General features: G+C 46.1%; 1 protein-coding gene across 1 annotated transcript; it reads right to left on the bottom strand.

Annotated features, from left to right (window-relative positions):
• Positions 1-4180: 4180 nt before the first annotated feature.
• On the bottom strand, positions 4181-13960 carry LOC119709064 (T-cell surface antigen CD2-like). The gene is made up of 5 exons (XM_038156366.1): positions 13763-13960; positions 10668-10964; positions 8005-8247; positions 5931-6050; positions 4181-4970 (listed from the first exon to the last, which is right to left on the bottom strand). The coding sequence occupies exons 1-5, from the start codon at positions 13821-13823 to the stop codon at positions 4762-4764; spliced, it is 930 nt and encodes a 309-aa protein (XP_038012294.1). The 5' UTR covers positions 13824-13960; the 3' UTR covers positions 4181-4761.
• Positions 13961-14198: the final 238 nt, after the last annotated feature.

The following is a 14198-nucleotide window of genomic DNA, read 5'->3' as shown; positions in this document are numbered from 1 at the left end:
CAGCAGCCAGAAACACTTGCCAGCTGTTTTTATGTAGGCAGAATGAGTGTGTGGGAAACACAACCAATGAGCATCTCAGTTGTGGCATTATCTCTTCCTGTTATCTCAAAACTACGCTTCAGATGCACCCGAGGCACAAACTGTCGAACAATAGCATCCAAAGCAAAGGCAGGCAAGGCTCTGGCACCTCACTGGGGCCAATGCTGGTGACAGTTTGATCCTGCAGGTGGGCAGGATCAAACACTGTCTTAGCAGGGCCTCATGGCATCGTGGGCTCCATGCCCAGGGTTCACCACGTGCCCAGTGAGACTCAGAAAGGGGAGTAGGTCCAGGCTGTGCACTTTCCATGGCAGAAGGCAGCCAAGAGGTTCCTTCCAGAGCCAGGAATTGTTCCTGACAGCACTGGCAAAGGCAGCCAACAGCAAAGCAACTCAGAGAGGGTTTTCCCAGGGCAGGCATGATCACGAGGAACCATGTTCTGAAGCCATGAGGACACCTTGGAAGTCCCCTTTCCTCCTTCAGGCTGACATGTGCATAGGTTGAGTGCCTAGGTGTCATTGAAAGAGGAAGAATAAACCATTTTGTAGGAAAGGAAAACTAGAATAGACAGTAATGGTGGAAGAAGGAGGTGAGAACAAGGCAGCTGGTCCTCAGATGAAAAAAGGAGGGGGGAGCAGGAGGCCCAGCAAGGCAGGCAGCTCATGCCCCTGCCCAAAGGGTACATCACACCTCAGATGGGAGCTCTGCACAGAAAGAAAAGTCACACCCTAGGACTGAGAGTGTGACGAAGTTATGTGACTCAAATCCTGCTTCCTGATCATCCAGCTCATCTTCTCAAGCAGCCATTTCTGTGCCTGCCCGTCCTCTTCACCTGCTCTGTTGTCCTGTGTGCCCCATGCATGGAGCCTGGCTTATTCATTGGGACAGCTCAGCTGATCCCTGCCCCTGAACCCCCGCCTGGAAGCCCTGGACAGTAGCTGGCAGATGCTTTACTGATCACTATGTGAGGTAGCTGCCCTTTTCTGCTCACAGCTCCTTTTCACACCTTCCCAGCTCCATCAGAAGGTCCAGGGTAGCAGCAGCCATGTCATGCTTTGGGAAAGCTCCTTCTCCTGTTCCCTGATTCCTTTGTCCACAAAGGAAGAGCAGTTCTGGTGAGGGAGCTGAGGGGAATTTCAGTTTGGGGCAAGCACCAGGGTCTGGCATGTCTCTGAAAGGGTAAAGGCTGAAGCTGCACCTCTGAGGGAGGAAAAGGATCCCATGGTTCAGCTGATCCATGGCTCAAGGCAACCAGGCTGGAAGGATGAGAAAAGGTCCTGTGGTAAACTCCCTTCTGCAGGGAGGGAAGGAGCACTTTGCTGGGGGACAGAGTGAGAAGGTTGGGTTTGGCACTCTTCTTCTGAGCTGAGGCTGGCAGAGGAGACCAGGAGGCCAGTTCATTGGCTCAGGGCCTTTTACTGTGCTCTCCTTCAATTAACCCTTATCTTTCTTCCCACAGCATGAGATAGGATTGCCCAGCAGCGGTATTTCATGAGCTTGACAGCTACTACTAACTGATCTTATCCAAAATCCTGAGGCCAGACCTCTTACATTATCAGCTGCATACCTGAATATCTGTAGCAGAGTAAGGACAAAATCAGTGTCTTTTCCCCATGGCATCAGTTTGGCAAGCATCTCAAGAAAGGCTTGTACTAGCTATGTTTTTTTCCTACTTGACTTTTTATTCAGAGTTTTAGTTTAGAAATTAAATTATCTAGCTTTCTCCCACACTGCCTGTGCCAGAAGCCTGAGAACCTCCCTCTGGATGGTCCAACAGAGGTACAAGCAGGTTCTGGCTATTTTACTAGAAAGGCCAAGTTTGGGCAGCAAGTGCTGCTGTTTCCTCATGGGTTAGTGTTGAGATAGAGGATTTGTATCTTCTACAGAACCAGCCATTGCTCTTTTGGGTGCCTGCTCAGTCTGCCCATCTGGTGAGTGCTACAGGACCACAGCATAACTACAGACCTGCTTTGATCACGGGGCTGAGCCTCCCTTCCCTTCCTTCAGCACTGGCTCTGGAGCACACCATCAACAAAATTGATCCCTGCTAATACCAGGCAGCAGAAACTGCAGCTCTCCAAACAGGAGGATGAGGCAGCAGACAGAAAAGGACAATGATCACTGATCATCTCATCTCATGCCCCTTAAGAAGAGTAGGAAAAAAACACTTCACCTCATGACTCAGTGGTAGAAGCATCTACAAAAGAAGAACCAAGAAAGGTTACAGCAAGAACCACTACAGCCAAGGACATCCTGTTATGTCTCAGGTCCCAATGTCAGCTCATTTTCCAGAACTGAAACATCCACTTCAGCATAAAAGCCCAAGATTTGAATGCCCCACAACATGCATTCAGAAAAATGAAGTTCTGCTCGGTGCTTGTTTGATAAGTCAGCATTTTTTCTGAATGTGTCATGGAGCATTGACAGTCACCATTGTTTTTGTGATGTCTCACGTTTTTCCTGATGTGCTGCAACGGACAATACTTGTACAATGAGACTTCACAAAAACAACAGTGACTATCAAAAGAAAAGGAGTAAATAAAAAATAAGTTTTGCCCTGGTGAGCTTTCCATTGCACAGGCATGCTCTGGGCTAGTAGTATTTTCTTGCCTGCCAAGGACTGTGTTTTGGGGCAAATAAACGCAATAGGGACAAATCTTTCTCAGGCCTCAGTAACCCTCCCTCTCTCCCAGAAAGGTACACCTTTACCTTTAACCCTCCCCACACCTGTAACCACAGAGCAGAACCAGTAAAGCTCTGGCAGCACAGGACAGGCAGAGCAGCTGTGTTCACCCACAACAGCCTGAGCCCACCAGCTCCTGGCACCCCAGCACCTCCCAGGGATGGTGTGACACCTCCTGCATCCCTGCCTCCGTGGCTCAGGAACCAAAATGTTTTTGTTGCCTCCTTTGTATCAAAGTGAGATACTGAAGTACCAGCACAGCTGTGAACTAAGATCCTCTGCACCCAGTCTTCTCTTTATTTATTCAGTACAGGGATATAGCATATGGTATGCTACAAAATAAACCATGAAACATTTACCAAATGCAATTTTAAATAGCAAAAACCCGAAAATCAGCTGCAGAAAGCTAAGGCAAGAGAGCAAGTGGCACTCCCAGGGCTGTTCCTGCTGTCAGAGTTCAAGTGAAGTGACTGAGCTATGGAGGAGGCAGAGGCTTCCTTTTCCAGACAAGTTGCCTCCTTGTCCTTATACCAGAAGATAAAAATAGTCATACTTCTTAGGAGAAACAAAGCACGGCTGTTTTATCTCCCTGGCACATGTGGGATAGGCCAGCCTGAAAGAAGTATTGGGTATTCTTCTGCCTGACACATCAGCTAACTGGCTGGATGTCTCGTGCTCTGTGGCTTTTGTAGCTCTCTTCTCCTTCACCTGCCCTGCTTTTTACCCCAGATAGGTCAGTGTACCCATGCAGACACTGCTCTAAAACAGGCCTGTGCTCTCAGCTCCTCAACTGTCCTGTAGAGGCAGCTATGGACACGCCCAATGCCTAGAGGAACGAGCAGTGTCCAGCACGTGAAAGGTGATGCGGGTGCACTTTTTGCAGTCCAGCTCCTCCCTTGGGGATGCAGATCTCTCAGCAGCTCTCTATCATCCCCTGGTTATACCTGAGGTGTTACCAGCAAAATCAAGAAACACAGTGCCTTGCCCTCAGCAGGAGACCCTGGGATGTGAACCCCTGACAATTCAGACAGTGCCACCAGCAATCCTACGGGTTGGCAGTTTATAATGCTTTGTTTCACAAGCCAAAGGGGACCAGACCTCTTCTAAGCAAAAAAAAATTTGTCTGGGTAGCCCCACAGACTTATGCTGAAAATAAAGGTTTGTTTTATTTGCCTAAAAGTCGCAGAAAACTGAGTTGAAACTGTCCCTGAAGAGCTGGTGTAGCACATTCTCCTGGTCCTTGTCAGAACAAAAAGGCTTCGCAGAATGTTGTCTCATCCACCCTTTGAAACCCTGGTGCTGGAGAACCTCTCCCAGAAATCTCTCTCAGTGTTTCATTAAAAAGAAAATTAAAATACTGACCTAACTCTCCCTTGCTGCAATCCAAGCCTACAGTATCTTTTCTGAACACAGTGGAGAAAGGGAAAGGGAGAAAAGGGAAAAGAACTTTTCCCTTTTCTCCCTTTCCCTTTTGTCTTTTTTCCAACACAGGTCCTTCAAGGTTCTCACACATCCTTTCAGTATTTTCTTCTCTGCATTATATGACGCAAATCCTTTCAACTTCAGACAAATATTTCATTACATACAACTAATTTTTGGTCCAGGAGGCCACGTATTTGATGCTGAAGCCAGAGAGCTGTCCTAATGTGTAGCAGGAGATGAAACCCTGTAAGATCCGCAGGTCCGTTTTGTCTCAGTAGAGCTTTAGCTTCCTCTTGGTGAAAACCATCCAAAAAGCATGAAGACAACAAGGTGCAGTAAAAGCAAGTGAACCACAGAAAGACAGAGGTTTCAGGGCTCAGTGCTCCATATCCATATCCTAACATGATGGAAAAATGGCCACAGGGATGAATGCCCATCACCTTGAGTCTCCTCGTCTCCACTTGATGCTCTCTCTAATTTTCTGCAGGGAAAGCTGCCTTTACATAGCTGAGCATTACGTAGGGCTGGGCAGGAGGGGCTCCTGGCTGTCACCAACTTTCTTTTCCCAGCAAATGGTGGAGCAGAGAGACCAGCATCCCTCCTCCCAGGATGTCTGCTCAGGGCCTTTGTCTCGGGGGGTTTGGAGTCCGTGGCTGTGCGCGGGGCCGTGGCTGGGGCCGTGGCTGCTGAGGCTCCTGGGGCTGCGGGGGCAGCGGCCGCTGCTGCACTCGCAGCTGCTTCGGGGTGGGCTTGGATGGAGCCGGAGGCAGCTCCCGCATCTCCCTCTCACGGTCCATGGGCAGAGTCTGCATCGCTCGCTCCTCGTCTGCAACAACACAAGGACCCCAGAGTCACCCATCCACCAAAAGCCAAAAAGACATGGAAATGTCCTTGGCCCAAGCAAGAAAAAAACAAATATGGGGTTTTAAGCTGCCACTCTCAGGGGTTCCTGCTGTGCCAGAGAACAGCAAAAATCACCTCTGCCTGCACCTTCCAGGCCAACATGGAAGGTTTTGGCTGCCTGGTGGAGATCAAGGTAGCTGGAGCAGTTGGGAAAGCTCTGCCCTGTCTGTTGCGGGAACCACCTCTATCAGGGAGACATCAATGGACACCCCCAGCCTGAGCTGCTCTGTCCCCTTTTGGAGGCTACCAAAGGGAAAGTGAGATTTAACCCTAGGAAGTAACATCAAAGCACTCTGCCCTGCCTTTGTCTGTGCTGGGATTTCCAGACTCCTGACAGCCAGAGATCCCTTTTGCCAGCATTAATTTTCACACACAAAGAAGTAAATTCATACAACTGACTTATGATCACTGATTCACTGTTTCTGAAATATCGCTCATCTTAACTTAGGGATTGAGGGATTTACCTCTTGAGACACTGAGTTGGCCTTAAACTCACAGCAAACTATTTCAGAGAGGCTAGTCACTGTAAAATAATCACTAAAATATTAGTTTTCATTTTCTCAGACTCATTTTCTTAATTCCAGCTGAATCCAGGCCCAAGAACTGAGGACATGGTGTCACTGCACAGCTGAGGCAGTGATCTGTACCACTCAGAAGAGAACAGCCATAATGTAAAATAATACTAAAGTGGCTTTCTCAAAGCACATATCAGAAAGTGAGATTGGCAATGCCAGCTGATCTACACAGATTCACCATATGCTAAAACCAGGTTATTGCTCATGTCAGGGCAGAGAAAATGCTCCTGACCACAGGGTTGCTGTCAGTGGGAAGCTCTAATATTTTAGGTGGCTGGATAGCAAAACAAAGCCTCTTAAACACTTACCATAAATTTCATTCCTTTTTGTTTTCTTCCTTCTGATACAATAAATAAGACAAATCACAAAGATGACAAAGAAGACTGCACCTCCTGCTATGCTTAAGATGAGATAAAAGTCCATCTTGCCTAGTTAAGGGGATGAAAGAGGATGTTAGATGGAAAGAAATCACTTGCACAACATCTGCTTAGAATTCTGTATTTTCTTCCATTGACTGTAAAGGCAGGCCAGTAGACACCCCACCCTTTGCCTTTTACCTGTTTTAACAGCAGCAGAAAGTTGCTGTTCCTCATTGTTGAGAATTTTGATTGCTCCCTGATGGATTCAAGTTCTGCAGAAAATTTAAACCAGAGCATTCATGTGTGCCAGCTCACTGTATTTAAATTGCCACTTGTTTTAGTAGCCAGTGTTACACCAAGGTGTATTTTGCTTTTTCTGTGCCTGTTTTTCCCAGATGAGTGCAAGAGGAGCCCAGACAGATTCACATATACTGACATTTCTGTGAAAAGCTGGCTGAGCTAAAGCCCATCTGAAATGTACCTTGCCTCTAAAGGTCAAAATTCAAGGTGATTGACCTCAAAGGCAGGATCAAGTGTTCACAGAGAGCAGCAGGGTTAGAAGGAGGTTTGACTGCAAAATGAGGGATTTTTCATCTGCTGTGGAGCTGGAAAAGTCCTGCCACTACACAGAAAATTTGAGAGTTATTTAGTTTGGGTAGGAAGAGTAGTGCTCCATGGTGTTAGGAGGTTTTTGGTGTCTGAGATATGCTATATTTGTACCTTAAAGATCATTGGTATTTCTCTGTTAATGATGTGAGAAAAAACACAAACTCTCTTCACCCTGTGATAGAAGGGTGTTTCTTAAGGGTGAGAAAAAGTGAAATCAAAATTGTCTAGATGATGCCCAGTGTCTGCCCATAGCAGCAGTGCAGGCAGACCTGTGCTTGCCTGGCTTGTGTCCTGGCATGGGCAGCTTCAGCCAGCATTTCCTCATATAGACAAGGTGTTTGGGATAGATCGCCCTGTCTTAAATCTAATCCAGCACACTTTCATACCTGGCTCCAAAGTCCATGCCACATCCTGCTTGCCCCTTCCCAATGCTAACATCAATCATCAATGGGACTGTGCAGTCCATCAGTCAGGCAGCAGCAAAAAAAATACATTGCTTGGCTATTTTTGAAATCAAGAGGATTATTTAGGAGGCAACAGCTGCACAGGAGAGCAGTGGCCATCCTGTCCCTCATCTCTTTGCCCTTCAGTCAGAATCAGCACAACCGGGATCACTTCAGTAGAGCCTTTCTGCCTTAAGGCTTGCTCCCTCCCTTCTCACACCATGGGCTGTCCTTCAGATTTGGACTTTCCCTAAATTCACTGTGGCAGAAATTGGTAAAAATTGGAAATACTGAGCCAGCTCTTGTGAGCCCCCCCTCAACTCTCCACCAGCTCCAGCAGAAATCTAGAGTAAGAGAATGCTTCCAGCAGAGCACTTGTGGTTGGGTGGGATGAGCCCAAGCCTGGCAAATTCAAGGATTTTTCCCTAGCACTGCACTGGAATTCTGAACTTTGGACTGAACACCACACCCAGTGTCATACCAGTGTGATCTGTCCTTTGTTAGTGCCTTAATTCACAGAATTTTTACGTGGGAGGATGACAACTGTGATGACTTCTTTTGCCTACTGAATCATTTTCAGCATGACTTTCCCATTTAAAATGCAATCCTTTCAGTCCTTTTGTTGCATCTGTGGTTTAGAAAGATGAGGCTTCGACTGAATAGGAAAACCATGGTACATGTGAACCATGCTCATCTGACCCGTGTAACCCTGAAGAAAAATCCTCCATAACTTCCCTCCTCATTTCTAGGCCAAGCTGAAGAGTCCAAGCAACTTATTTTTCCCCTTGTGAGAGAACTCATCCAAACCCATGGGTAGCAGGCAACCACCACACTGATAGACATGGGTAGGGAGAGGAGAAAAATATAATGGATTTCCCCACAGGAGAAGGGGAAGAGCAAAACCCCTCTCACATCCCACTGCCCTTGGCAGTGGTCCACCCTAGCACATTCTGACAAAAGAGATTTCTCACCTGAGCAGTTAATTACTTTTTCAGCCATTTTTTCACTGACTTGGTTCTTAGCAACGCATCGGAACGTCCCAGAATTCCACCCGTGCCATTCCAGCATTGTTGCATTCTTTTGGATTTTTTTGCCATTGGGTTGGGTCAGTTGTATTGTAAATACTTCATCCTTGGCCTTCTGTTTGGCTTCACACTTGACAGATACACTTTTATTCCTGCATTCAGCGATGAGGATTGGCTGAGGGACAGGTTCTGAAAAAGAAGGGAAGGGACAGGCAGGTCTGAGAGAGTTTCTCCTCTTGAAAGCCTCGGCTATTAAGCAGAACAGATAATAAATCCAAATCACCAGCTAATGAGATCACAGAAGAAGGAAGAGCAAATTAGAACTTCTATGGCAGAAGTAACAAGTCAATAATAAAGAAAATGGAGAGCAGTAGCCTACATAGTTGGCCCAGTAAAGCAGAGCTGGACACCAGGCAGGTGAGGGGAGGAAGCTGAATCTTCTTGAAGTGGATGGAAGGAACTCAGAGCCACACCCCCCTCCCCCTCTGGACCCTGTGTTTTGGTGCAAGTAAAGTTGATCCTGTTCCACCTGTGCCCATCAGGGAGAGATTTTCTCTAAAGCAGGAAAAACTATGAAAAGCTCCTTATGATGCTTTGTGTGCTACCAACAGCACTCAGCAGGGACAACAGCAGAGCATGGAAGGCCATCAACCCAGAATGGAAAGCACAAAACAGACACTTCAGCTCTCAATGAGGTTATGACAGAAAAAAAACTGATTTCTGTCTCTTCTTATGCCCTGCAAACAACTTGCTCCCTTTTGGTTCCACTTTCTCTATCACTGGTGGCACTGAAAGAGACGGAAAAGCCTGCAGGGTTTTTCTCAAGTAAGGCCAACTGGCAGGGACAGCAAATAAAAAATAATTATTTCTACCTTTAAGACAAGATAAACAAAAAACATGCCACCTCTAGTTACAGGCTATGTAAATTATGGAGATCATAAATTCTAAAGCAAATAAGGACTGCTCATTGCACACAGAGACAAGGTTCACACCACGACATCCACAGCTATCCTTTCCTTGTTAAGCCCACTCCTCCTCTGCAAACTGGAACCTATTACTCAGGGAAACATTCCAGTGGGAAACATTAAGAGTCCAGGTGCTGGGGTTGTGTGAGGATATCACTTGGACAATCTTCTTTTTTTTTTTTTTAACAACTTTTTGTCCAGCCCTAGTAACAAAGGGCCAGCCTGGATGACAAATTATTCTAGGACCCGACAGTTACTACAGGACTTCCAAAACCATGTGTCAGAGGTAATGCAACCTTTCTGCTGCACAGCAGAGGAAATGATGCAGCACACAGCTGGGCTGGAACATTAACCTTGACCTGAAATGAGGACACCCCAATGACAGTAGAGTGGCTTCAAACATGAGCAAGAAGCATCAGGCCCTGATGACTTCCTGAATCTGTTTACAGCAATAGCTCCCAAAGCAGAGAGACACCCTCACTGCTCAGCAGCCCATTAGACATGGGGCCTCCCATTGCACAGAAACCCTGCTAAAACCATTCCAGCTGTCCTTGCTGCCTCAATAAGGCATCATTTCTGCAATCCCAGCTGGTGCCACAAACTCAAGATGTTGGCAAAGGTGTGCACGATGACTGAAGAAGGACAAAACAAAGCTATCCTCTTACTGGGGGAAAAACCCATGCTGTCCTACAGCTTTGAGGTCTGGAGAGGTCACACAGCTATTAAGGAGCAGAATAGCCAATCCTCATCATCCCTACTCACCCCAAAACTTTTGGGCTGCTACTGCTCTGATCTCTTAGGACAGCACAGGAATGGAGGCTGCCCACATGCTTTGAACACAAGCAGCTGAAAACCTCAGGTGTGTGCTTAACTGTGCTTCAAAGAGCACAGCCTTTCTATTTGTTGTGTTGTGCTGTGCAAGGATAGGGTGCGGGAGTCTTCTTCCACTACAAATTCAGCTCCTATTATGGTTTATCTCAGGGGAGGTGACTGCTGGCTATTTTGTATGTTAGAGCAAAAATGGAGTGGAATTCCATTGCCTGAATGCAGGCATTTAGTGCCATCAAGACTCCTGAGCTCTCCTCAAGGGGTTGGCAGCACAAGTTGCTCAGCTTGCTGGACCAGTGGCCAGAGAACAAAAGCCATAACTTAGTGCCCATAGAATGGCACCAGAAATACCCGAAAGCCACAGTGCATCAGCCACAGCTGTACCTCACATAGGCTGCTGTGGTCCTAGCAGAGGTTTCTGGAAGCAGGATGCTGCTGGAGCCCAGCCCCTCTCAGGGTCCCACCTCAGCTCAGGGTCTCAGCACTGTTTGTAGTGCTACACTAGGGCTGACCGCCCTCACCCTGCTGTCAGTGTGAATGGGCTCACAGCTGCTTTCTTGGGCACAGCTAGAAACCTGCTGGCTGACAAACAGGGGAGCCAGGAAGAAGCCAGGGATTTGAGGCCATCAATCAGAGCAAGAGAAGGGAGAAGAGAGGCTGCTGTCCGTGGCAGGAAGAAAAGGTATGTCCTACAGAAGTCCCCCCACTCCTAATCAGAAAGGAGGGCACTGAGTAGGAAAGGCTGTGGGAGAGAGCAGAGAATACCAAGTCTTGTTCAGCTGTCCTGAGCATGGTATGGGAAAGGCAAAAACTCACCCTGAACAAAGAACATTATATTTTCTTCTGCCTTCAGTTTTCCATCCTGCTGATAAACCATGACCATGTAGTTTCCACTGTCCTCCTTCTCCACACGCTGGATTTGCAGCGTTCCGTTTCGGAGTATGGCACACCTGCACTGCTCCTTGTTGGCAAAGTGCTTAGTTTTGTTATCTTTGACCTGAACCAGCCTTTGTCCCCCTCTCCACCATGTTGCCTCGTAGATGCTCCCAGGAACAGTGATGCCGAGAAGAGCTGTCTCATTCACTGCCTTGTAAATCCAGCTGGTGCTGGAGCCTGTTGAGGGAAGCACAGCCAGCCCCTCAGTTGTCTCCAGCAGCCACAGCAGTCACCCAAAAGGTTGTCATTTGCTATGCCACCCCCTTCCTGGGCTGCCTAAACCTCTCTGCTTCACTGAAGCCATCTTCTTCCCCAGCTGCAAAATATTTCTTGATTGTTCATTAAATAAATGCCAGCATCCAATTTAATTCTGAGAGGCAAGAAAGCTAAGAGCCCAGCTTTCAAAAGCTGAATTTATACCCTGGCTGACTTACTTGGAGTGACTCTGGATGCCAAGATTCATGGCCTCCCATTCACTTTAACATGAACTTAGTCCTTCCTGAAAAGAAGGTCACTTCTGTGTTTTGCACATGGCACAGGTTGGTACCCAGAACTGCAAACAGCAAAAATAGTCACAACCCTGGACAGCAGAATCATTTCAGCAACCCCTGTGATAGCAATGATGATAATAATAGCAGCCCACGTCAAGCTGTGAGTGAGTGTAAGGCTCGAACTGGAGGCACACCCACAGCAGTGCCCCCCCTCTCCCATCCCAGTTACTCTGCCCCACTGGAATGCATCCACTTGATTTTTCTAGCATAGGGTCCTGATGGGGCAAGTAAGGCAGGAAGAAACAGCTACCAGCATCTGAGGGGCTACAGGAGTCATTAAAAGAAAAGCAATTGCAAAAAAAAACCAAAAAATCTTTTCCTTTGATTCCAGGTCCCTTCTCCAGAGCAGTGAAGAGTAGGAGCTTCCCAAAGGTGGTTTCAGGACTGGGAAGCACCTGAGCATGGGGCTGCCAAAGGGGATATTCACTCAACATCCACCGTGTCTCCAGCAGTGGGGATGATGCACTCCTGGAGCAGTGCCCGGGTGCTCTGCCCGCTCCCCACCAGGCTGCTTCAGCCACCGCCTTTGCACGCCCCATTTCTGATGAGCCAGGACTTGGGAAACTTTGCTGTGAAGTTATTTCAAGTGAGGAACTGTCCCCACCCCCATGGCAGGTGGACAAACCTGCAGGAGGAGGGCAAAATCTGCGTGCAGGTGTCAGGTGGGATAAGCTCACTGAGACCTGAAGGCACGTGCTCAGAGCCACAGCTTATTTAGTTTGTCATTTTCTTGTGTTCATTCCTCCTCAATTTACAGGTTGAAGCCAATCAGCAGCAGGAGATTTCCCTTCCCACCACCACACAGAGCTTATTCTGCCCTAATTTTATGTATTTTAAGTACTTTTTTCCCCACAGAGAGAAAAACTTGTGTTTATGCATATTTTTATTACAGCCCTTCACTCCTTGTATCTAGGATAATGATAAATGACACCACAGAGGGGAAACTGAAACCCAGTGGCTATTTCATTAAACTAACAATATTAGAGATAATCAGAGAACTAAAATAGCATGCCTCTGCAACAAGAACATTAATGCTGCAGTGCTTCTGGCAATTCACCACCTCCAAAGAGAGGTTGTTTTTCCAGCATTGCCTTTCTTGCAAGGTATTTGATATATCTAATGAAATGTCCTGAAATAAAGCTATCAACCAAACAGCCTTGGAAGCAGCTATGCCCCACACTGATGACTCTACACGTTATACTCCAATGTTTGATTTCTGATACTTGTTTCTGCTCAGTCATGAACAAGTATTTAGAGCTAGTAATGGGATTTCTTTGCATAAGAGACACTTGGACACTTAGATAGACACAATAGATACTTCTATTTTCTCTATGAAAGTAAAGAAAAAGAGTAATCTGAGTTTTCAAGTATAATTCAATGGCATCTCTGTGGACCAGAGACATCTCTAGATATTAATCTGATCCCTATAGTCTTTTTAGTGGAAAGCTGAGTATCCCACATATATGATATTAAAAATCTGTTTAGCCAATGAACCAACACTTCTGATAAAAATGCCCACTAAAACGTGCTCCAAAGGGCAGAAAGGTTTTAACTGAGAGGCTACAGCTCACTCACAGTCACAAGAAAGAGTTAAAAGAAAAAGCTCCCAGAGTAATTTTAGAGAAGGAAGTCTCTGAAACTATTTTCATTCAAGGGAATAATCCTTATTTCTGTTGGGGAAGATGTTTTATAGATTGTGTACATAAAAAGAAGAAATCCTTATTGATCTATTAATTTTGTTCTGAAGGAAAAGCAAAGCATTAAACAGCCATACATACAAACTTAGTGGAATGAAACAGAGGGGGGAAAATTACGCAGGCTTGTATTGTCTCCATCTCTTAAAACCTCTAATCTATGAGTTAACACCTTAATTAAGTTTTTAGATTAATATTTTAAAAAATAATGAGAACAATAATGTGGAAACTATAAAAAATATAGGCAGTTGCTTGCTGTTTTCACATCTTAAACTTCAGCTCCACTGAAGACACTGAAATATATCACTCTGTTAATATTTATGGAAGAATATAAATTGCACTTTCAAAAGATTTGCACATCTTTGATAAGAAAAGGAAATTACATGCGATAATGCACAGTGAACTGGATCTCTAATGTAGTACAAGCTGCCTTGAGGGCAGAAAGCAAACTGTATGCTGACATTTCTCATTACACATGTGTCAAATTAAGGCTCATTAACTTAAAACCAAAACTCTTTACAGCTTATTATTATAACTGGAATAGGAAACTCAGGTCCTGCCCTCCCCCTGGCTGAAAATTAAATCAAATAATAATAGCAATAACCCAGATGTCTTCACTCATTGGAAAAGTGGAACAAGTTCCTTATCAGTAGCAGCCCACCAAGTTGTAAACGCTTTAAAATGCATTAACATCAGCCCAAAAGAGCAAAAAACTGAAAGAAAAACTCACATTTTACACTGGGAAATAAAAGCAGCAAGCACTTGATTAGGAAAATCCTCCTAAAGTTCATTTTCAGGGTCAAAAAACATCCAGTGTTGCCTTGTCTAGTGATAGCTCCTGGCAGGTGAAAAGATTTTCTGCTGTGAGCAAGCAGTGATGGGACATGTCGGTGCAGCCTTTGCGCCCTCCTCCTCTCCTCCAGCACTTCTCATTTCTAGCAGAGGCGGAAATCAGCCTCAACAGGGTGTTTTGTCTGCATGGAGACACAAAGAAAATGGGCACTAAAATGCAGGTTTGTCCACCCAGCTGGAGGGCCAGATGGGACCCTTGTCCTCCTCAATGTTCACCTGAAGAGCTCAGCTCCAGCACCTACATGCCATCATCCTAGTTGGAGATGCAGTTTTTGCGTGGGGGAGTGATGGGAATCCTAATTCTTCCTCACAGC

Source organism: Motacilla alba, chromosome 1 (assembly GCF_015832195.1).
Source record: "Motacilla alba alba isolate MOTALB_02 chromosome 1, Motacilla_alba_V1.0_pri, whole genome shotgun sequence".
Lineage (NCBI taxonomy): Eukaryota > Metazoa > Chordata > Aves > Passeriformes > Motacillidae > Motacilla > Motacilla alba.
Note: the sequence above shows the minus strand (reverse complement) of the source record. Positions and strands in the feature narration are given on the sequence as shown.